Consider the following 23,498-nt stretch of genomic DNA (forward strand, 5'->3'; position numbering starts at 1 on the left):
AGCCAGATCTGTCACAGGTTCAGCAACTGAAGCTAGATCTGGTTATTGTGAGAGTGCCCAGCAGGGCTCAGTTGCTCAGTGGTGTTTTCCACTCTGTGGTTCTACCCCTAATTTTCTAGGTAATTCTGGGAAAAATTGCTTCATGTTCTTATTCTTATGGAAATCCACTCTCCTCAATTTCCCCAGATGGACCTTCAAGGCTTTTATTTTCATATTGTAAAGGGAAAAGTCTCAAATAAAACCAGAGATTGCCAAAGAGATAATTCATTCTCATCCTCCTCCATGGTGGGCATGGAGGTTGTTTGTGCTATTTCATCATTTCCTGCATCTCTTGCCTGTGTACATGATAGAACTGAACTTCCCTGCAATTGTAGTTATGTGGTCGTGTTACTTGCTTTGGTAAATTAAATGAAAGCACCTAAGAGCCACCATGTGCTCTGCTGGGTTTTTTTTGTTTGTTTGTTTGTTTGTTTTCCATCTGACTTAGTAACCTGAAATATTTGAGGTAATAATTGCTATATCAGTCTCAGTCTCTTAGAAACTAAAAATTAGAAGAAAAACTTTGCTGACCTTCAGTTGACATGGAGCATGACCCAAAAACATAAAACTTTGTTTATTAAATTGAGATTTTGGAGTTGTTTGTTACTGCAGCATAACCTCATATATCCTGACTGACACAACAGTGGAAAACTAGAACCTTTACTCAATAAACTATATGGTGCCATTTAAAATTTCCTTCCTGAAGAATAATAATGTAGAAAAATTATTTCTATATAACAAAAAGTAGAAAAAGGTAGTATATAAAAATCTACTATATCATTTGTGTTCTATTAAAAGTTTTTACATGTTCACCTTACCACTTTCTCCAAAAAGAAGAAGGAAAACTATGAAAATGTCAAGAATTATTGTCTTTGGGATATAGAATCTTGTATGGTTTTCTACTTTGTGAATTTTCTTCATACTTTAATACGTTTAATACATTTTTAAATGTCCCAACATATTTTATTTAAATACCCAGGGATGCCTCTTAAATAAAGAGAGATCTTCTACTCACCTCTCTATATCTCAGTAGTTAATGCATTGTATAAGACTGTTCCTTAGGTCCCCTATCAATTCTAAAGAAGGCAATGTTGTACTTTCTTTTAAAGATACAAACCATGTCTTATTGTCTTGCAAAGATTTCTAGCACAGCTACATTAAAAAAGATGAATATACTGCAAGGACATAAGAGATGAGGTGACTTGTATAAAATTATCTCAAAACTTAAGGGGTAGAATTGGATCTGCCACACAGGCCCTCTGAGTCCTCATCTGTGGTACAATGACCTTTGCATTTGTAGAAGTTATTTTTCTTCTAACCTCACTTGTGCTGCTCTTAGACTTATGCCTTCTTGCTCTGATGCAGACAAGTAGGCTATCAAGCAGTAATACTTTAGGAGTCAATCCTGATGCCATAAATATGTATCATGGGTCTTTTTAAAAAGAGATTATTCTGGTCATTAAACCATGCTTTGTTAGAGCTTGTAGAGCCTGTAATCTAGCTTTCTTGTTTTAGAAATAGTGATATTGGAACTAAGAAATAATAAGTGAATAACATAGTGATGGAAAAATAGATGCTGCAATTCTCAGGATAGTGCTATTCTTTCATTTATTCTTCTGCTCACAAACCTGTACTAAGCATCTACTATTTGTAAGACTCTGTTTCAGATAATTCTTATGGAAATTATAAGAATGAATTAAGCATAATATCAGTCATCCAATATTCTTACAATCAAATATTAGAGATGATACTCAATAGACTATTCTCATTGGTATAGTTTGTGCTAAAATTCAAGTAAAAGGAGCCAGCTTTCTATATACCCCTGGCAAAAGGCCCATTCTCTGTTTTTGTTTTGTTCTTCCACCTGGAACTAACTGCAAACTCAGCACTCTACTACCAGTGTTTCCTTTCCTCTTTCCTACTCCAGTGGTTCCCAATTGTTTTCTTTTTCCATTACAAAGTAAATTATGAGCAGAAGTCTTATAGATAATGCAAATTTAAACAGTGATAGAGGATATATAAGGAACTCAAACAACTCAACAATGGGAAGAATCTGACTTTAAAAATGGGCAAATAAACATATGAAAAAATGTTCAACATCACTTACCTCCAGGAAAATGCAAATCAAAACACAATGACATGTCACATCACTGCAGTAAAAATGAATGACTCTTAACAAAAAGACCAAGTATAAGTACTGGCGAGGATGTGGAGAAAGGGAAACTCTTGCACCCTGTTGGTGAGAATATCAATTAGTAGAGCCATTATAGAAAATAGTATTCAGGTTCCTCAAAAATCTAGAAATAGAACTACCCTGTGATCTATCAATTACTCTACTGTGTATATAGCTAAAGGAAAGGAAATGAGCATGGTGAAGAGATACCTGCACTGCCATGTTCACTGTAGCACTATTCACAATAGCTAAGGTATGAAATCCATTAATTTTCCATTGATGGATGACTGGATAAAGAAAATGTGCTGTAATAAGCAATGAAATCTTATACAGCCATAATGAATGCATCTTGTCATTTGTAGGGACATGGCTAGAACTGGAAGACATTATATTACATAAAATAAGTCAGGCACAGAAAGTCAAATAGTGCATATTCTCACATGTGGAAGCTAAAATAGTTCATCACATAGAAGTAGAGAATAGAATAGTGGTTATTAGAGACTAATAATTATACAGGGAGATGGAAAGAGAATGGTTAATGGTTAATGGTTGCATAGGAGAAATCATTTGTTCTATAGCACAGTTATATAACTATGGTTGACAACAGTATTATATGTTTTGAAATAGCTAGTAGAGAGGAGTTGAATATTCCCAAAGCAAAGAGATGATAAATATTGGGATATATTAATGGTAATGGGTATACTAATTACCCTGATCTGATCATTGTCCATTGTATACAGTATTGAAAATCACACTGTACCCCACAAATATGTCATTATTATGAGTCAATTAAAATTTCTAAAAAAATTTTAATTAAAAAAGTGATGAAATTGGAGTAGAATATAAATACCCTACTATATTTTTCTGCAAGGGTCTTGAGCTACCTTGTGCTTCTCAGAACATATTTGGAAAATCATGTAGCCCTCATGTTACCCTTTTATTCCAAAGCCCACCTTATTTAGCCTCATAATCCTCAGAATTCCCCCCCCACACACACACACACATCAAGAGACTTCAAGTGCCCTTTCCTTTCTGTTTAGACCTAGGGAAGAGGAGCAGAAGTCATTAGCAACCATCTACAATGTCATCATCCTGGGGCATGAACAGGGAGAGCGGGTAAAGAATGGATCTGCAGGAACTAATAAAAATATCTGGTGCAATAAGGAACTGTAAAGGATTTTCAACAGCAAGCTCCATGAAATGTGCTCCAGTATTACTGAAGTGTCTGGGACTCTTAGAATGGAGGGACAAGCTCCTACAATAGATCTGGGAGGAGACTTGGACTACGGCAGTAATAGAAAGGGTGGGATGAAAGGTTTTGAACCATGCTGGTTCCAGACAGATGTGTGTTTTCTAAAGTAATTTCTTACTTCAGTCTATTATTGAGAGGTGATATATTTTTCTACTCAGGAATGTGTTTTGTTTTGTTTTGTTTCCTAATTGTGGACTTTTCTCCCTAGATCTGAACCTATAGTCTTAGGAGCTGGAATGCTGATACCACATCTTCAAGAGTCTTCCAGAAACTGAACAAGGATCCCTTGGCAAGCAGAGTTTGCCATTTGCACTTTTCAAATATCTTTGGATCACCCAACACTTTAATCAAGAGCCTGCAGCAAGACTGGACAGCACCTAGCCATGGTGTACTTAGAGGAAGGAACTCAATAGCCCAGCCCTTCACTGCTTGGGGCTCTTGTCTCTGCAGCCTGTGGCTCTGAACAAACACTACTGCACTTTAGAAAGTCACTCCATGGAGGATAGGAAGGGCAGCAGAATACAACATACACTAGTATGGCAGTATGTAAAAAAGTGGATGTGTAACCGATGTGATTCTACAATCTGTATACGGGGTAAAAATGGGAGTTTATAATCCGCTTGAATCAAATGTATGAAATATGATATGTCAAGAGCTTTGTAATGTTTTGAACAACTAATAATAAAAAAGAAAATAATCTAAGAAAATCTAAATAAATCAAAAGATGTAAATGAAAAAAAGAAAGTTACTCCATGGGAATCTGGCCCTTAGTGAGTGTCCTAAGGCTCCTTCTTACTACTAGACTGAAAGCAAAGAGAGTCACTTCCCCCTAACTTTCCAAAGCAAGTCAGAAGCAGATGTGGAAATTTCCAGTTATATATAAAAAAAAAAGATTGCCACTGGTTATTTTTATCTATTACTTCCTCTGGACACTGGAAGCTCACAGACAGGGCTTTGTACCAACTCAAGCCATAACTGGCATTCTTTATGGCTTCCGAGAATCTTGATAGTATTTGAAGTTGTTCTAATGATTAGAAAGCATTTAAGTATACATTAAGTACATAAATTATAGAGAAAAGCAATTGAGTCTTTTTTTATTAAGGTCTAAATCACAAAATATTTTTAGTCCAAATGGTACCATGTAAAATGTTTTTTTAACTATATCTTCCCTTAAGAAAAATTTTCTTTAACCTTAGAAATAAATGGTATAAAGTAAAAATACTTAACAGGCAGAGACTTCAGATGAGTAGTAGTCAAAGCCCCAAACTAAGCCTCTTTTCCTGGTCCTTTGTCTAATTTTAAACTTAACCTCAGTTAAACTCAGTGCCTCAGTTTCCATGCTGTTGAAACAGTGGTGCTCTCTAGTCAAGACGTTTGATGATTAGTAGTATGGAAACCCTGTGGGTTCCCATCATGTTTCTTGAAGGGAAGAGTGACTGGTCTATACAACAGGTTATTTGTCTTATATTTGGTCTTTATGCTGGAGCCACAAAGCTCAGGGCATTAATTGATCCATGAACTGTCCAAATGTGTACATGAACTAGTATAACAGTCTCAGGTTAGCAGGTCTAAAACACAGTCTTTAACTGATACATGGACTGAGCAGAATTTGGGTTAATATGAATGAAGGAAGGTGGAAATGAGTAACAAATTAACCTCCTAGTTTCTTCAATGTCTGTCTATATAAGTCAGAAAATGCCTCTGAAGAACGAAACTTGGATTTTTTTTTTTTTTTGTACCAGGGATTAAACCCAGGGGCTCTTAACCACTGAACAACATCCCCAGCTCTTTTTATTTTCTATTTTGAGGCAGTCTTGCTAATTTGCTCAGGGCCTCCCTAAATCGCTGAGGCTGGCTTTGAACTTGCAATCCCTTCTGCCTCAGCTTCCCAAGCCTCTGGGACTGCCAGGGTGCACCACCAACACACCCAGCTCAATTGTTCATTCTTTAGAGTGTTTTAAATGTTCTACTTTGGGCTTCATAGCTTCCTGAGGCCCCTTTAAAGTTAGTACATTTAATATTCTGTCAGGCCATTTGGCTCCCATTGATTTGAAAGCCTTGGAGACACTCTTGAGCAGCACCTTTTTCAGCAGAGTAGGGTTCCTGGGCTGCTTCCCAGGCTTCCTGTTTGGGGTTAGGAAGCAGCCCAGGGAGCCCACCCTGCTGCACTTTCCAGTGTCACAGAGAAAAGGACAGGCAGACAAGGTTTTCTCCCTGGGAAATAAGCACATCCGTACACCTCCCAGATATGTGCTTGGCATGTTGAATCCTGATTGACAAATCAGGATTAGGTGATTGTCTTTTACTCTAGGAACCCAATTGCATAATGGATTCAAAATACTGCAATCTTTGGTCTTACACTGGGGCCATTTTCTATACTACAATAGCAAAAGGAGTACTCAATCCAGTATCCTAAAATTCAGGATTGTCATGGGAGAACATAAGGCAGTGTGTGTCCCCATGTGAGAAATGTTCTATACTGTAGTGTGCTATCTTAACATTCAATATTTATCAAGCACTTACTGTGTGACCAGTGTTGTTAAGCACTTTACACATACTATTGGAATGAATTCTTTCAAACCCCGCTGGAAAAGGCACTGTTAATGTCTCCACTTTATAGATAAGTTAAAGCTACCTGTTCAGTGGATAGGATAGAGCTGGGACAATGAAACTCTATTTATTATAATCCTTAATGTTCCCTGATTTCCTACCAGACGGGACTCTAAGGTGGGATTTTATAAGTCTCATGCATCCTGTGGTCTCTTCACTGGTCCAGGATTAATTTCACTTTTACTCTCTCTAAGAAGGTATACAAAGCATGGGTTAGAGTGCAGGTTCTAGCATCAGAAATTCAAACCTAAGATTCACTATACATGAGGTATGCTACTTCGGATGTGTCAGTTGTCCTTTCTAAGCAACAATTTCCATATCTAAAAAATGAGCAGCATAAGAAAGGTACTAAAAAGAAGAACAAATCCTACACCCAAAGCAGCAGAAGATAGGAAATAATTAAAATCAGAGCTGAAATCAATGAAATTGAAACAAAAGAAACAATTGAAAAAATTGTTGGTTCTTGGAACAAAAAGTTGTTCTTGGAAAAAAATAAATAAAATTGACAGACCTTTAGCCATGCTAACCAAGAGAAGGAGAGAGAAAACTCAAATCATAAACATACATGATAAAAAAGGAAATATCACAACAGACACTACAGAAATACAGGAGATAATTAGAAATTATTTTGAAAACTTATACTCCAATAAAATAGAAAATATCAAAGGCATCGACAAATTTCTAGAGTCATATGATTTGCCCAAATTGAATCAGGATGATATACACAATTTAAACAGATCAATTTCAAGCAATGAAATAGAAGATGCCATCAGAAGCCTACCAACCAAGAAAAGCCCAGGACCTGATGGATACACAGCTGAGTTCTACAAGACCTTTAAAGAAGAACTAATACCAATGCTCTTCAATTTATTTCAGAAAATAGAAAAAGAGGCAGCACCAAACTCATTCTATGAGGCCAATATCACCCTGATTCCAAAACCAGGCAAAGACACATAAAAAAAATCAGACCAATATCTCTAATAAACATAAATGCAAAAAAGATGTCAATAAAATTCTGTCAAATTGAATACAAAAACATATCAAATACATCATGCACCACGACCAAGTGGGATTCATCCCAGGGATGCAAGGTTGGTTCAACATACGGAAATTAATAAATGTAATTCATCACATCAATAGACTTAAAGATAAGAATTATATGATCATCTCAATAGATGCAGAAAAAGCATTTGACAAAATACAGCACCCCTTCATGTTCAAAACACTAGAAAAATTAGGGATAACAGGAACATATCTCAACATCATAGAGGCTATCTATGCTAAGCCCCAGGCCAACACCATTCTAAATGGAGAAACACTGAAGTCATTCCCTCTAAAAACTGGAACAGGACAGGCATGCCCTCTTTCACCACTTCTATTGAACATAGTTCTTGAAACACTGGCCAGAGCAATTAGACCAAAGAAATTAAAGGGATACACATAGGAAAAGAAGAACTCAAATTAGAACTATTTGTTGATGATACAATTCTATATCTAAATGCATCCACAGAAAACTTCTAGATCTAGTAAATGAGTTCAGCAAAGTAGCAGGATATAAAATCAACACCCATAAATCAAAGGCATTTCTGTATATCAGTGACAAATCCTCAGAAAGGGAAATGAGGAAAACTACTCCATTTACAATAGCCTCAATAAAATACTTGGGAATCAACTTAACAATAGAGGTGAAAGACCTATACAATAAAAACTACAGAACCCTTAAAAAAGAAATCAAAGAAGATCTTAGAGGATGGAAAGACCTCCCTTGTTCTTGGATAGGCAGAATTAATATTATCAAAATGACCATACCAAAAGCACTATACAGATTTAATGCAATTCTGATCAAAATCCCACCCAATAGCATTCCTCATAGAAATAGAAAAAGCAGTTATGAAATTCATCTGGAAAAATAAGAGACCCAGAATAGCTAAAGCAGGAAGAGTGAAGCAGGTGGCATCTCTATACCAGATCTTAAACTATACTACAGAGGAATAGTAACAAAAACAACATGGTATTGACACCAAAACAGACTGGTAGACCAATGGTACAGAATAGAGGACACAGAGACTGACTCACAAAATTCCAATTATATTAGATAAAGGTGCCAAAAACATTCACTGGACAAAAGATAACATTTTCAACAAATGGTGCTGGGAAAACTGGAAATCCATACGCAACAAAATGAAAGTAAACCCCTATCTCTCACCATGCACAAAACTTAACTCAAAATGGATCAAGGACATAGGAATTAAACCAGAGACTGTGTCTAATAGAAGAAAAAGTAGGCCCTAATCTTCATCATGTGGGATTAGGCCCCAACTTCCTTAATAAGACACCTATAGTGCAAGAATTAAAACCAAGAATCAATAAATGGGCTGAAATCAAACTAAAAAGTTTTTTCTCAGCAAAACAACAATCTGTGAGGTGAACAAAGAGCCTACATCCTGGGAGCAAATCTTTATCCTTCACACATCAGATACAGAACTAATCTCTAGGGTATATGAAGAACTCAAAAAGCTAAACACCAAAAAACAAATAACCCAATCAATAAATGGGCGAAGGACCTGAACAGACACTTCTCAGAAGATGATATACAATCAATCAACAAATATATGAAAAAATGTTCATCATCGCTAGCAATTAGAGAAATGCAAATTAAAACTACTCTAAGATTTCATCTCACTCCAGTCAGAATGGCAGCTATTATGAAGACAAACAATAACTGTTGGCAAGGATGTGGGGGAAAAGGTACACTCATACACTGCTGGTGAGACTACAAATTGGTGCAGCCAATATGGAAAGCAGTATGGAGTACTGATTCCTTGGAAAATTGGGAATGGAACCACCATTTGACCCAGCTATCCATCTCCTCAGTCTATATCCAAAGGACTTAAAAACAGCATGCTACAGGGACACAGCTATATCAATGTTTATAGCAGCACAATTCACAGTAGCTAAATTGTGGAACCAACCTACGTGCCCTTCAGTAGATGAATGGATAAAAAAAATGTGTCATATATACACAATGGAATATTACTCAGCAATAAAAGAGAATAAAACCATGGCATTTGCAAGTAAATGGATGGAGATGTAGGAAATAATGCTAAGTGAAATTAGCATTATTTCCCAGCAATCTCAAAAAACCAAATACTGAATATTTTCTCTGATATAAGGAGGCTGATTCACAGTGGGATAGGTAGCAGGAGCATGGGAGGAATAGATGAACTCTAGATAAGGCAGAGAGTTGGGAGGGGCAGGCAGGGGGTATGGGGTTAGAAATGATGATGGAATATGATGGCCATCATTATCCAAAGTACATGTATGAAGACACAAATTGGTGTGAATATACTTTGTATACAACCAGATATATGAAATAGTGTGTTCTATATATGTAATATGAATTGTAATGCATTCCACTGTCCTATATAAATTTTAGAAAATTAATTTTAAAAAGATGTAATAGCAAAATATCCATGCCTCACTGTTAGGAGTCTGGGGCTTCTCCTGGGTTCCAGGCTACCAATCTGTGACCAAAAAATCCAGGACTCTGTATTCTACAGTAAATGGGAGAAAAATAAAGATGACAAAGATATTAAGATGGCTACAAAAGAAGAAAGAAAGGAAGGAAGGAAGGAAGGAAGGAAGGAAGGAACGAACTTAGCACCTTTCTTTATCAGGCATTTAGCATGTGTGGTGCATAGTAAATGCCTGATAAATATCAAATATCACTGGTAATCCCCATACTTATCAGCCATGATCCCTTGCCAATAGGTAATGCTCATGACATTATCAAGCTAATTTGTCTGCAGGGAATTTCTTCTAAGTCCTAATCCTAAGGGAACCTATATTCTCCAGGAAATTTCTAGCCTAACTATATAGCATGGGGTTTGTTTCCCAGGCTCTCTGATACATGCCTCAACTTCCAGCAAAGTCAAAATGCTCACTGGACTGTAAGTATGCTTGTACTGTCCTCTCTAGCCTGAATACTTCCTTTCATCAATACTCCCTGGAAAAATCTTGTCCATCATTATCTGTCAGTGAATATTTTCCAGTTTTCTTCAACTATGAGCTCTCTTTCTTTTGGACACAGCAATGCTTTCTTTATCCCTCTCTGAAAAGCATTTTTTTTTCTGAGTTTGGGATCAGAGGGATTTCAGCACATGCTTTCTCTTCCCCCTGCACTCTGGAAGGTAAGGGAGAGAGTGGGGTTTTCTCACTCCCACAGTACCCTGTATGTGTTTAGTGCCTCCTGCATGATTGGCTCTGAGACTAGTTACATGTTAAGGAGAGCAACTATACTTAACTTTCTTACTTTTAATGACTTTAATATGATTGGTTAAAAAGTATATAATAGCAATTCTTTAAAAAGGTACATGAGTTCTACATCTTTTTTTAAGTGCTTTTTACAGTGGGAGCAAAAATAGTATTAGGGAGAGTTTGAGGAATTGTGAAAGAGCAAGCAACAAAAACCACCTATGATCTCATCATCCAATCACAAGTATTTTCATTTTAGCTGTTTATTTTTGCTTTGTTCATCTATGAATATAAATTTAAATAAAACTGTAACATATAATTTTTTATTCTTTTAAAAATTTTGTCTTCATTAGAACAGATTATGCTAAGTGAAGCTAGCCAATCCCTAAAAAACAAATGCCAAATGTTTTCTTTGATATAAGGAGAGTAAGAACAGAGTTGGGAGGAAGAGCATGAGAAGAAGATTAACATTAAACAGGGGTGAGAGGTGGGAGGGAAAAGGAAAGAGAAGGGAAACTGCATGGAAATGGAAGGAGACCCTCATGATTATACAAAATTACATACAAGAGGAATTGAGGGGAAAGGGGGAAAAAAACAAGGGGTAGAAATGAATTACAGTAGATGGGGTAGAGAGAAAAGATGGGAGGGGAGGGGATGGGGGATAGTAGAGGATAGGAAAGGCAGCAGAATACAACAGACACTAGTATAGCAATATGTAAAACAGTGGATGTGTAACCGATGTGATGCTGCAATCTGTATATGGGGTAAAAATGGGAGTTCATAACCCACTTGAATCAAAGTGTGAAATATGATTTGTCAAGAACTATGTAATGTTTTGAACAACCAACAATAAAAATTTTAAAAAAATAAATAAATAAAAATTTTGTCTTGTACAATAAGTTTATACTTAAGTTGCTGGCTAGTTTTCCTTATTATAATTTTTAATGGCTGCTTAGTATTCTACTGAGCATCTGTGACACAGTTTAACCATCTCACTATTGATGGAAGGTTATGGTTGATGCTGATGTTTTTGCCACTTTAGTTGAAAGTTTTGGGACTGGATATTTTCCATCAGCCCCTGCAGATTCCACTCTCCAGCATTCTCCACCCTGCTCTATGCCCCGTGAGACTGACTTACATGGACTATGGACTATAACAACAGGATCTCTTGCCCTTTGGCTTCTGATTAGGTTCAGCCAATGGAAACACTGATAAGAGACCAGAGGATGAGAGAAAGGGGATGATGGGTATTTATTACCCAGGCTCTTCTTCTACTCCAGGATTATTCCTCTTCTACTCCAGGGTCACTCCTAGCTGGATAAATCTCCCAACAAACGGTCACAGCTCCTATCTAATGACCTCCTCTATGTGGATAACTCCTGTTATCTTTCAGTAACTGCTCCCTTCTCTCCCCTTTTCAGGCTTGGATGCCTAAGTAACACACACACAAAAAAAAAACACATACACACACACACACACACACACTTTCTTCCTGCTAGCCCTGGGGTACTGCAGTATTCCTTGGAGTTCCCTGTATTCAGTCCATATCTTTGCAAAAGTCCCTTCAATTATTACTCAAATTATCCAGTTCAATACCCTCATTGATATATTATACTATTTCAGATAATATATGTCTTTTTACATCAAATTTCCTTAGAACGGATGCCAGAAAAAGGGATTTATGGGGTTAGCGTATGAACACTTTTCAGGCTCTTGAGTCAGGTTATCAATTTGCTTTTGATAAGTATCCATTTACATTGCTATAGGCATATTGTCCCAACAATGGATTTTTTTCAAATATAATTTCACTATTTAAACAGGTTAAAACATTGATACTTCCTGGTAATTTAAGTCTTCATGTCTTGGGTTACTCTCAAGTTTTTTTCTAAATCATACTTTTTCCTGTGCCCATTCTTAAATTTGAAGTTAATTCATGCTTAATGTACTCCTCCCCTCCCCCACTCATTCTCTAGTTGTGTGATCTATTTACTTAATAATTTAATATTTTAGCAGATTATTTAACTTGTTTAAGCCTAATATCTTTATTTGTATATAGATACCCTAATAATAATACCTCTCTCACAGAATTATTTTATTGAATGCATCTAGTACCTAAAAATCATCAAGAAACATGATTTCCTTTCACCTTAATAAATATATGTTGAGCTCTGTTAATAAATTATGTCAATTTTTGCACAAAATAATAACAGCTTTCTTTCAAGTTTATACAGCTATGCTGGCGTTATGTGCCTGTAATCCAAGCCCTCAGGAGGTTAAGGCAGGAAAATCATTTAAACCCACAAGACCAGCCTGGGCAACACAGTCAGATCTCATCTCAAAAAAAAATATTTTTCAAGTTTATGTTGAAACTTACCTATGAAATACTAGTAAAGATGATCTGGATAATTCAGGGTTATTCATATTTGTTTTTATATTATGTGATTTTAGAAGATTTTTAATCCTCTTAGAATAAATCTCTAAAATCATATTTTAAAATTTTTTTATTAGATGTGAAATGGTTAAATTTTAAAATATATTTTGATTCATACCAATTTTATAATTGAGGAAGAAGCTCTGCTTTTCAACTGTGGCATGTCAGGTCTGGTTTGTTTTCTATAGATGAAGTAATGATTCAGTAGTTTGCTCATCTATTTAATTCTTAGAGCCAGCCACTACCAGAGTTCCTAAGAAATAAATTCTGATTATTACTCTAGGATTTCATCATTTCCACTGAAATCAGGAAGCCCATCTAAGTGGTGACATTTCCTGGCATCATCCTTGGCCCATAGAAAACAGACACATGAAAGTGTTTGGGTTGCCAGGGACTCCCCTCAGTAATTCATTTCTTGGTGCTTTAGTGAAGCAACTACTCATAAGCTCCTCCAGGGCCCAAAAGAGTGAAGAAAGATGCATAAATTATTCCACTATTTCTATTTCTTAATCCTTCACAATCCTTCCTGTACATTATTCCAGAAAAGTTCTGCCCTCTCAATATCATCAAATGTAGCCTACCACTGAGTCCAAGTTTCAGCAAATACATCCATTTCTTTTCAAATTAGTATATTTCTTTTAGTTAATTTTGTTGCAGAACAAATTAAGTCACAGAAACTTAGTGACTTACAACAATTATGTATGTATTCTTCAGGTTAAGAACTAGAGCTAGGCTTAGTGGGAGCAAATCATTTCCGCTCTACGTGGTGTCAGATGGACACACTGACATATTTACAGCTAAATGACAGTTCTACTGAAGGATGGTGACCACACTTCTGTCTTAAGAGTTTGTGCTAGTTGTTGGTTGAGCTCTATGTCTCCAGTAGGTTAGTCCAGGTTTTTTCATCATGGAAGTTTGTCCAAAAATGAAAATAAAAAGAAAGCTGCAGTGTGCAAGTACATTTCGAGTCTCTACATCACATTTGTTAATGTTCCGTTGGCCAAAGAAAGCACATAGCCATGCCAAGAATCAGTGTGTTAAGAGATGACATGAAGGCATGATACACAAAATGATATGATTTTTTTCAGAGTCAGTACTTTAACCATCTACAGCATTAAATCCAAAAATCTCTGTAAAGTTTATTATGTCAGGGCTACCTAAATTTGGTCCCAATCCAATATTATTGGTCTAATACCTGTAGGGTCCATCCCTACATATATTGTTACTGCAATTTTTTTTAAATCTTATCATGTTTTTTTGGAATAAAAGCCTTTTCCTCCCAAGTCAAACTCTGCTCTTGTCCCCCAGAATATGCCCTGGAACTAATTCTAGGAAAATCCTGAAGACCATTGGAACTTAAAAAGAATAAGGATCTCACCAAGGCCATTGTCTCATATGTGCTTATAACAGGTTTCCAAGCAAGGAAGGTTAGCATCTTCAGAAAAGAAAGGGGAGTGATGAATGCCCGTAAAACCAGTGGCTCAGGAGGCTGAGGCAAGGAGGATCAAGAGTTCAAAAGCCAGCCTCAGCAACTCAGCGAGGTCCTAAGGAACTTAGTGAGACCCTCTCTCTAAATAAAGTATAAAAATGGCTGAGGATGTGGTTCAGTGGTTAAGCACCCCTGAGTTCAATGTCCTGTAGAGAGAGAGAGGGAGGGAGGGAGGGAGGGAGGGAGGGAGGGAGGGAGGGAGGGAGGGAGGAAGGAAGGAAGGAAGGAAGGATTAATCTAAGCAATATTCTTTGGGCTGAGATACTGGAAGTATCCAGATGCTTCTATGGACTTCTGCCAGAATATATGAGAAGATGTATTCTTCTTACTCTAAGAAAAACATCACTATCATACCATAACCCTAAGGAAAATATTTCTATATTTGAGACAAATTATCATATTTGCAAAAGGTGATCATCCTATCTTTCCTGATAATGTACTTCCTACATGTCATGGGATGTGGATGTGTTTAAGTGCTAGGAAAGATTTGGACCACATTCTCCTTGTTCTGGGATTAAAACATTAGATTGCCATGTTATATTTCCAGTATCCATCATGAGTTTTAATTAAGTTTATCATTATAACTAACTTTCTTTTTTTTTAATTTTTTATTGTTGGTTGTTCAAAACATTACATAGTTCTTGATATATCATATTTCACACTTTGATTCAAGTGGGTTATGAACTCCCATTTTTACCCCATATACAGATTGCAGAATTACATCAGTTACACATCCATTGATTTACATATTGCCATACTAGTGTCTGTTGTGTTCTGCTGCCTTTCCTATCCTCTACTATCCCCCCTCCCCTCCCCTCCCCTCCCCTCTTCTCTCTCTACCCCCTCTACTGTCATTCATTTCTCCCCCTTGTATTATTTTTCCCTTTCCCCTCACTTCCTCTTGTATGTACTTTTGTATAACCCTGAGGGTCTCCTTCCATTACCATGCAATTTCCCTTCTCTCTCCCTTTCCCTCCCACCTCTCATCCCTGTTTAATGTTAATCTTCTTCTCCTGCTCTTCATCCCTACTCTGTTCTTACTTACTCTCCTTATATCAAAGAAGACATTTGGCATTTGTTTTTTAGGGATTGGCTAGCTTCACTAAGCATAATCTTCTATAATGCCATCCATTTCCCTGAAAATTCTATGATTTTGTCATTTTTTAATGCAGAGTAATACTCCATTGTGTATAAATGCCACATTTTTTTATCCATTCATCTATTGAAGGGCATCTAGGTTGGTTCCACAGTCTTGCTATTGTGAATTGTGCTGCTATGAACATCAATGTAGTGGTGTCCCTGTAGCATGCTCTTTTTAGGTCTTTAGGGCATAGGCCGAGAAGGGGAATAGCTGGGTCAAATGGTGGCTCCATTCCCAGCTTTCCAAGAAATCTCCATACTGCTTTCCAAATTGGCTGCACCAATTTGCAGTCCCACCAGCAATGTACAAGTGTACCCTTTTCCCCACATCCTCGCCAGCACTTGTTGTTGTTTGACTTCATAATGGCTGCCAATCTTACTGGAGTGAGATGGTATCTTAGGGTGGTTTTGATTTGCATTTCTCTGACAGCTAGAGATGGTGAGCATTTTTTCATGTACTTGTTGATTGACAGTATGTCCTCCTCTGAGAAGTGTCTGTTCAGGTCCTTGGCCCATTTGTTGATTGGGTTGTTTGTTCTCTTATTGTCTAATTTTTTGAGTTCTTTGTATACTCTGGATATTAGGGCTCTATCTGAAGTGTGAGGAGTAAAGATTTGTTCCCAGGGTGTAGGCTCCCTATTTACCTCTCTTATTGTTTCTTTTGCTGAGAAAAAACGTTTTAGTTTGAGTAAGTCCCATTTGTTGATTCTAGTTATTAACTTTTGTGCTATGGGTGTCCTATTGAGGAATTTGGAGCCCGACCCCACCGACTGTAGATCGTAGCCAACTTTTTCTTCTATCAGACGGCGTGTCTCTGATTTGATACCAAGATCCTTGATCCATTTTGAATTAACTTTTGTGCATGGCGAGAGAAAGGGATTCAGTTTCATTTTGTTGCATATGGATTTCCAGTTTTCCCAGCACCATTTGTTGAAGATGCTATCCTTCCTCCATTGCATGCTTTTAGCCCCTTTATCAAATATAAGATAGTTGTAGTTTTGTGGATTGGTTTCTGTGTCCTCTATTCTGTACCATTGGTCCACCCGCCTGTTTTGGTACCAGCACCATGCTGTTTTTGTTACTATTGCTCTGTAGTATAGTTTGAAGTCTGGTATCGCTATACCGCCTGATTCACACTTCCTGCTTAGAGTTGTTTTTGCTATTCTGGGTCTTTTATTTTTCCATATGAATTTCATGATTGCTTTCTCTATTTCTACAAGAAATGCCCTTGGGATTTTGATTGGCATTGCATTAAACCTATAGAGAACTTTTGGTAATATCGCCATTTTGATGATGTTAGTTCTGCCTATCCATGAACAGGGTATATTTTTCCATCTTCTAAGATCTTCTTCTATTTCTCTCTTTAGGGTTCTGTAGTTTTCATTGTATAAGTCTTTTACCTCTTTTGTTAGGTTGATTCCCAAGTATTTTATTTTTTTTTTGAAGATATTGTGAATGGAGTGGTTGTCCTCATTTCCATTTCAGAGGACTTGTCGCTGATATACAGGAATGCCTTTGATTTATGCGTGTTGATTTTATATCCTGCCACTTTGCTGAATTCATTTATTAGCTCTAATAGTTTCTTTGTAGACCCTTTTGGGTCTGCTAGGTATAGAATCATGTCACCTGCAAATAGTGATAATTTAAGTTCTTCTTTTCCTATTTTTATGCCTTTAATTTCTTTCGTCTGTCTAATGGCTCTGGCCAGTGTTTCGAGAACTATGTTGAACAGAAGTGGAGAGAGAGGGCATCCCTGTCTTGTTCCAGATTTTAGAGGGAATGCCTTCAATTTTTCTCCATTCAGAATGATGCTAGCCTGAGGCTTAGTATAAATTGCTTTTACAATATTGAGGTATGTTCCTGTATAACTAACTTTCATACTATGTGATAGACATTGTTCTAGTAGCTTTACAAAAGTCATCATTCAAACTTCACAATTCCATGAGATAGGAACTGTTATCATCTACATTGCACATGTAAGCTAACTAAGGCCTGGTAACATTAAATTACTCACATCATACACTTGTAAGTAGCATAGCCAAATCTTAAGATCCTACAAGCCAAGTATCTCAGCCCAAGAGTTCAGATATCCTCAACCTGTAACACAGTTAAGCCCTCATCAGTTAGTATTTTGTAATTAGATTTGTCTTTTATTTTCTACAACAGCCTGTGAGGTACCTAGGAGCAGGAATTATTATTTCTATTTATTTTTGAAGTCCCAGAGCCCATTAAAATGATTAGCACATACAAGATACTTAACAAATATTTTGGAATTGAATTGAGGCCTATACGCATGAGTCTAGGGAAAGAGGCCAAGATGGAAAAATGTAATAGTGAATCTTGAGCATATCCAATGGAGAAATGTCTCTCTACATGAGGACCACTTGTTCTACCACCTATCAGTGTTGATGAATGCATTGTATTCATGTAGCCATTAAAATCATTCCAGCCACAGCTGCCACCACCTCTCACACCATCCTGTTGATTCTATGACTTCTGAAAAATCTGATTATAATTTGACTTCTCATATAGACTTTTCTAAGGGACTGAGGATATATCTCAGTGGTAGATTCTTACATAGCATTTGCAAAGCCTGGGTTCAATCACAAGTACGGGGGAGGGGGGGAATATAGGCTTTTCTATAGGAAGAGGATTCTGAAGCAACATTGCATCTGCATGCCAATGGCATTTGTTATTATAAAAATATATTTTAGGAGTTTGGTCAACACAATCCAGTTTGTTTGTTTGTTTGTTTGTTTGTTTGTTTTGTCTATTTATGAGTTTATTGACAGAGCAAAATTTTTTTATCTTTTAGAAAATAACTTGAGATGCCATTTTTATAGAATCTGTTATTCTATAAAGATGGTATGGTAGACATCAGTTGCCTCTATAACATATCTTGTCTATATCTGTGTATTCCCAAAAGCCAGGATCTTCTTAGGAGAAGTAAACTAAAAGAGAGTAGCATGTTTTCTGCTGAGTTCTGTTTATCCTATAAAAATAGAATTCCATGTTAAAACAGCTGCAAGAAGTACAGAGGAAGCAAATAATGACCAGAATGTTGAATTATAGCTACTGAAGAAGAATGCAATCAGGCTGTTGGTTAAATCAGGCAACTTTCCAATATCTCAGTTCCCCTTGCTTTAAAATTTTAAAAATGAAATGCTTAACTTCCCAGACAATTTAAAATTTAAATGAGAAAAAACTTAAACAGGTCCTTTCAACCATTCTATTGGTAAATCCTTTTAAATTACAACAAATAAATGATTTAGAATATGTTGTTAAATTGGTAGACCATAAATTGTTAACCACATGAATCAGTACAATTCTTTTGGAAAACAATTTATAGATAGAGGCCATACAATTTGACATACCATACCATTTGTTCAAATAATTTTATGCCTACAGATATATTTTAATCTAAGAAAATAATACAAATATAGAAAAAGTAACAAACTCAGACAGGTTCTGTGCATATATATGTGTGTACACACACACACACACACACACACACACTTTGCCATAATATTAAATGAAAAGAGCAAGGTACAAAACTCTTACCTTGATTACTCCTAAACTACATATTTAAAAAGTGATCTAAAAAATATATACTTTGATATGTAGCAAGACCATGTCAAAGTTTTAGACCCAACTATACCCAGAAACATCATTTCAAGGATTTTTCTAAAGAAAATAAGTAGATCAAATAGAAAGGAGTATTATATGAAAAGATATATTAATTACAGTACTATCTATATTTCCCCAAACTGGAAATAACCTCTCAAGTGAAATGAAAGTGAGTTGGTCACAGCATATGATATTTGTATTACAAACTACTACCTAGCCACAACAATAGTAATAAAAAATCACATAGAAATACAAGTGTTATATCACTTTTAAGTGAAAAAAATAGTTTCTATATATTGAGCACATACTGAGATCAACACAAAATTACAAACATTATCTATTTTCATCCTCCCAACTCTGGGTAGAGAGGATGTGATTCTCCCTGCACAGATGAGAAAAGTGAGACAAAGTTGCTTTAAATTTTCCCAAGTTCACACTATTAGTAGAGCCAGATTCAAATTTAAGCTAACTAAGACCAAAGCCATGGCACACAATTGTAATCCAGCCACTCAAGAGGCTCAGGTAGGAGGAAAACAAGTTCAAGGCCAACTTGGGAAACTTAGAAATAACCTATCTCAAAATAAAAATTGAAAAGAACTAGGGTATAGCTCAGTGGTAGAGCATTCCTGGGCTCAATTTCAAGTCTCACACACATGCACAAAAGCCATATCCTCTTATCCAACATATTATAAAAGTACAGGATCCCAGAAGATAATAAGCAAAGGTTTTTATATAGATATACATGGAGAGAGAGAAAAGGAGGGAGGGAGAATGAATCAGTGGAGCAATGATGTGATTGATTTTATAATTATTGCTTTAGAATCCTTTCAAGTACAATGTTAATTCCAAATAAATAAGTAACAAATAAGAAAAAAATTAAGAATGGGACAAAAGGCCAGAAAGAAGCATACTAAAATATCAAGAGAGTTTTGTTCAAGTAGTAGGGTATGAATTTCCCTTAGAAGAATTATAATATTTTTGCAATATAGTTATAATACCTTAGTAAAATATTTTTATTAAAAATTTTGTTTTAAATTATTTAAAATGTAAAATTTTGGGGAAATTCCTCCAGAGAGTCCTGTTTTAAAAGTTTAGGAAGAAAGTCAAAAGCTCATCTACCTTCCTTTTCTCCTTCCTTCTTCTCCTTTGCTTTCTCAACTATAAAATTAGAATGGTAAGAACTGTGACTCTTTGTCAGCATCATGAGATTGTGAGCAATTTTTATTTTCTTAATATTCTTTTTTCAAAAAGCATAAAAAAAACATCAAACATTTTTAATCTGAAAGAAATCTTTAAACAGTAAGTGATTTTTTAAAAACATTCTGACATTTTATTATTATTATTTTGTGTGTTGGTGGGGACTGGGGATTGAACATTCTGACATTTTAGAATTTCAGTGTCTGCCTAGTGAGAATCAAAAGGGCACACAAATGCCAGATATAATGGGGTTTTTTGGCAAAGTTTTTATATGCACAACTTGTGTTTTTTCCCTTCTGGCAGGCACAAGCTTTCACCGGTATTTTCACAAGAATCTAAAGAGAAACTAAAAGAAAAGTTGACCAAGTGAAAGTTTGAAAAGGCACTAGAGTTGCCAGCATCCTGCCTGCCTCATCAGCATTGCGTGGGGGGTGGGGCGGGGGGGGGGCTGTGCACACAATGCGTGACTGGGCCGCAGCAGAGCATATGAGGCCCATGTGACAGGAGGAGCTGCAGGCGTCCTTTCTGTGAGTGCTCTGGGGAGAAGTCCTAAAGAACCACCATGCTAAAGGCAGTAAATTCACAGGCTGGAGGGGGTGAGAGGGGTCTTCCCAAAACACAAAAACTCTTATAAATATTTTCAGAATGACATAAAGGAAAGAACAGCTTCAATGCATAAGTGCTAAATTGGTGGAATGTGATGTTTGAAATCTATTAGTGAAAAATTCCAGTCTGACAGGCTTTAGCTGCATCCCCAGAAATCAAAATGAAAAGTTTAAATCCTCCACCACATACCTCAACAGCACTCCTCCCTAGCAGTGCTGTCTGGCAAACATCCAATCCCCAGGGTCTATAACATTCTGTCTTGGGATTTTTGAGCCCCCAATCAGGTGTGTGTTGTGAAGTATACAAAATATATATTTGATATGTTCCATCTTGAGGAATTGAAAGTTAAACTGGAGAAATACATCACACATACTTGGTTGTGTAAAAAACAAGACCAGTCACATCCACGTTTGACAAATGGAAAGAAATTTTAAGTCCTAGAGGAATTCATAATGGGTGGGATGACCCTAGGAGAAAGAGCAACACAAGAGAGCAGAGAAGGGAATGAAAGATGTACTGAGCCTGGAAAAATCTCCAAGGATGAGCAAGGTATAGATACGTAGTTGAGAGCTGGGCTGAAATTGAAAAACTCAGTAACCTGCCCAGCAGTGGCTCTGGCCAATCACAAGCACTGGCTTATATTAGAGAAGCATCCTGAAAGCTCATTACTGAGGCAGGAGTTACTCCTTTGTTTGTTAGACTTCAAGGAAATCTGAGGATCCTGGAGGAGGGACAAGTCCCAGGGGGTGGCCAGGGCAATGGAGAACACTCAGGGTGCTTGAGTTGGTCGGCACTTCCCATCCAATTCTATCTGCTACAACAATGCAGCCATGTCAGCGAATACCTGTTGAAAGTCAGCCATAAATGAGGATCAATGGCAAAGCAAGAACATTTCAAACTCTCTTTCACATATGGTATTTTATTTGATCTGCCTGTCTCTCTGTCTACTTATCTTTCTAACTATTCATCTGGCTATCTCTGTGGCCATCTGTCTGTCCACAACAGTACAAAAACAGGCAAAGATACGAAAGAGGGAATGAAGGCAACCTTGGCTTGTTTTTCATTTGGTCAGTTTGTCTTTGGAGAAATTCAGTGCCCTGAGTGCTGGGGATGCAGCTGGACACCTCCAAAGCTCCAAGTGGAGAAGTCAGTCCAGAGATGGAATTACTACATGGCAATTGTGCCTCCCAGCAACAAGTCCTGATGCCAGGCCAGGTCAGAAACTGCAAGTGGCAATAGAAGGAAACAAGTTAAGTCAGAATCTGGGTATGTGTTGGGCATCAGAGGAAACAGATCTGAGAAGGAGGCAGGGTAGATCAGAAACCCAGTTACTGACAGGCTGTCAGGCATTGCAAACAGAAGTAAGCAGGAAGCACAGAAAACCTCAACTAATTTCACTCAACATTAGTAACAAATCACAAAGATAAAATTTAGATTTCTGTGGCACATTGAAGTTTACAAAGATTTTCAACTATAAAACTTGTTGAGCCTCACTAGGTTCACCCGGTAAAGTGAGTAGAGCAAATATTCTTCTTTCATTGATGAGGAAACTTACGTTTAAAGAAATTAAGTAACTTTCCCAACTTATTTCATTTCTCTCTCTCTCTTTTTTTTAAGAATTTAACTTTTATTTTATTTATTTGATTGTTGTTGTTTATTTGTTTTTATGTGATGCTGAGGATCAAAACCAGGGCCTCACCCAGCCTAGACAAGCACTCTACCACTGAGCTAAAACTCCAGCCCTCTGTTTCTTTTTAAGTGAAGTTGCCAGTTTGGTAGCTTAGCGAGATGTCATAGACACAAAATACCTCAGCACAGAGCTAAGTATTGCATGTATACACTTGTAAATAAGTTAATATGGTTGAGAAAGGAGGTCAGGCTGATAAAGTAACTATTAAAAATTTGTCTTCTATTAACCTCTCTATTAGCAGTGACTTGGATGAAGACACAGAAAACGAGCTTATAAATTCTGAAGATTAACGAAGAAGGAGGGATAGTCAGTTGGGCAGAATAGTTTCTCACTTAAAATACCAGGTTGAGTCATTAGGCCAAAACCAAGGAGGTGGAATATAAAGTCCTGCTTTTGATCCACACACCTAAGATGGAAGAAGCTTGTTTGCTATCAGCTAATATGGAAAAGTTCAGGGCTTAATATAAAATAATACAAACGTATCTTACTTCTGAATTTTCCATACCTCTAAGTGTAGGTCGAGTAGAAATCCAAATGCTAAAATAACTAAGGTGAACTTCAGCAACACTCATAGAAGAATATTGTTCAGAACTGGGAAGAATATGTGCTGTACCTGGCACATCTAGGCCAGTCTGCCTCTGGGGTATTTTGTTCACTTTTGGCCCCACTTGTTAATTGGAACATTAATAAATTGGAGTTGAGAAACTGATGTGACTCCATTTTAAAAAATAAATAATAGCAGCTTCTACTTCAAGGCCTGTCCTTGGAAAAACCCACAGAGCACTCCTAGGCATATACATACCCTGCTGAGTTGTTTCTCTACAAATAACAGGAGAGATCTGCGGCGCCAGGTGTCCCTGACTCAGTTAGCCTAGATGAGGACCCATAGCAACCCCCTAGCAACTTCCAATCAGCATGAGACAGGGAAATACCTGGAATGCCAGATGACCCCCCAGTAGTTTATGGTGGTTGATAACATGTTGGGAAACC

At 36.9% G+C, this 23,498-nt stretch overlaps 1 protein-coding gene across 2 annotated transcripts in view; it reads left to right on the forward strand.

Annotated features, from left to right (window-relative positions):
• Pdcd1lg2 (programmed cell death 1 ligand 2) overlaps positions 1–4,309 on the forward strand; it is a 79,859-nt gene extending 75,550 nt beyond the window's left edge. Inside the window, exon 5 of one of the 2 annotated variants that reach the window (XM_058579695.1) lies at positions 3,673–4,309. In XM_058579695.1, coding sequence (XP_058435678.1) covers positions 3,673–3,686 — 14 coding nt within the window. In that variant the 3' untranslated portion in view covers positions 3,687–4,309. The remainder of the gene's footprint in view (positions 1–3,672) is intronic. The other variant, XM_046445853.2, reaches the window with a different exon arrangement.
• The last annotated feature ends 19,189 nt before the right edge of the window (positions 4,310–23,498 follow it).

This window comes from Marmota monax, unplaced genomic scaffold (assembly GCF_021218885.2).
Source record: "Marmota monax isolate L192 unplaced genomic scaffold, Marmota_monax_Labrador192_F-V1.1 WCK01_AAM20220418_F8-fsc00124, whole genome shotgun sequence".
Classification (NCBI taxonomy): Eukaryota; Metazoa; Chordata; class Mammalia; order Rodentia; family Sciuridae; genus Marmota; species Marmota monax.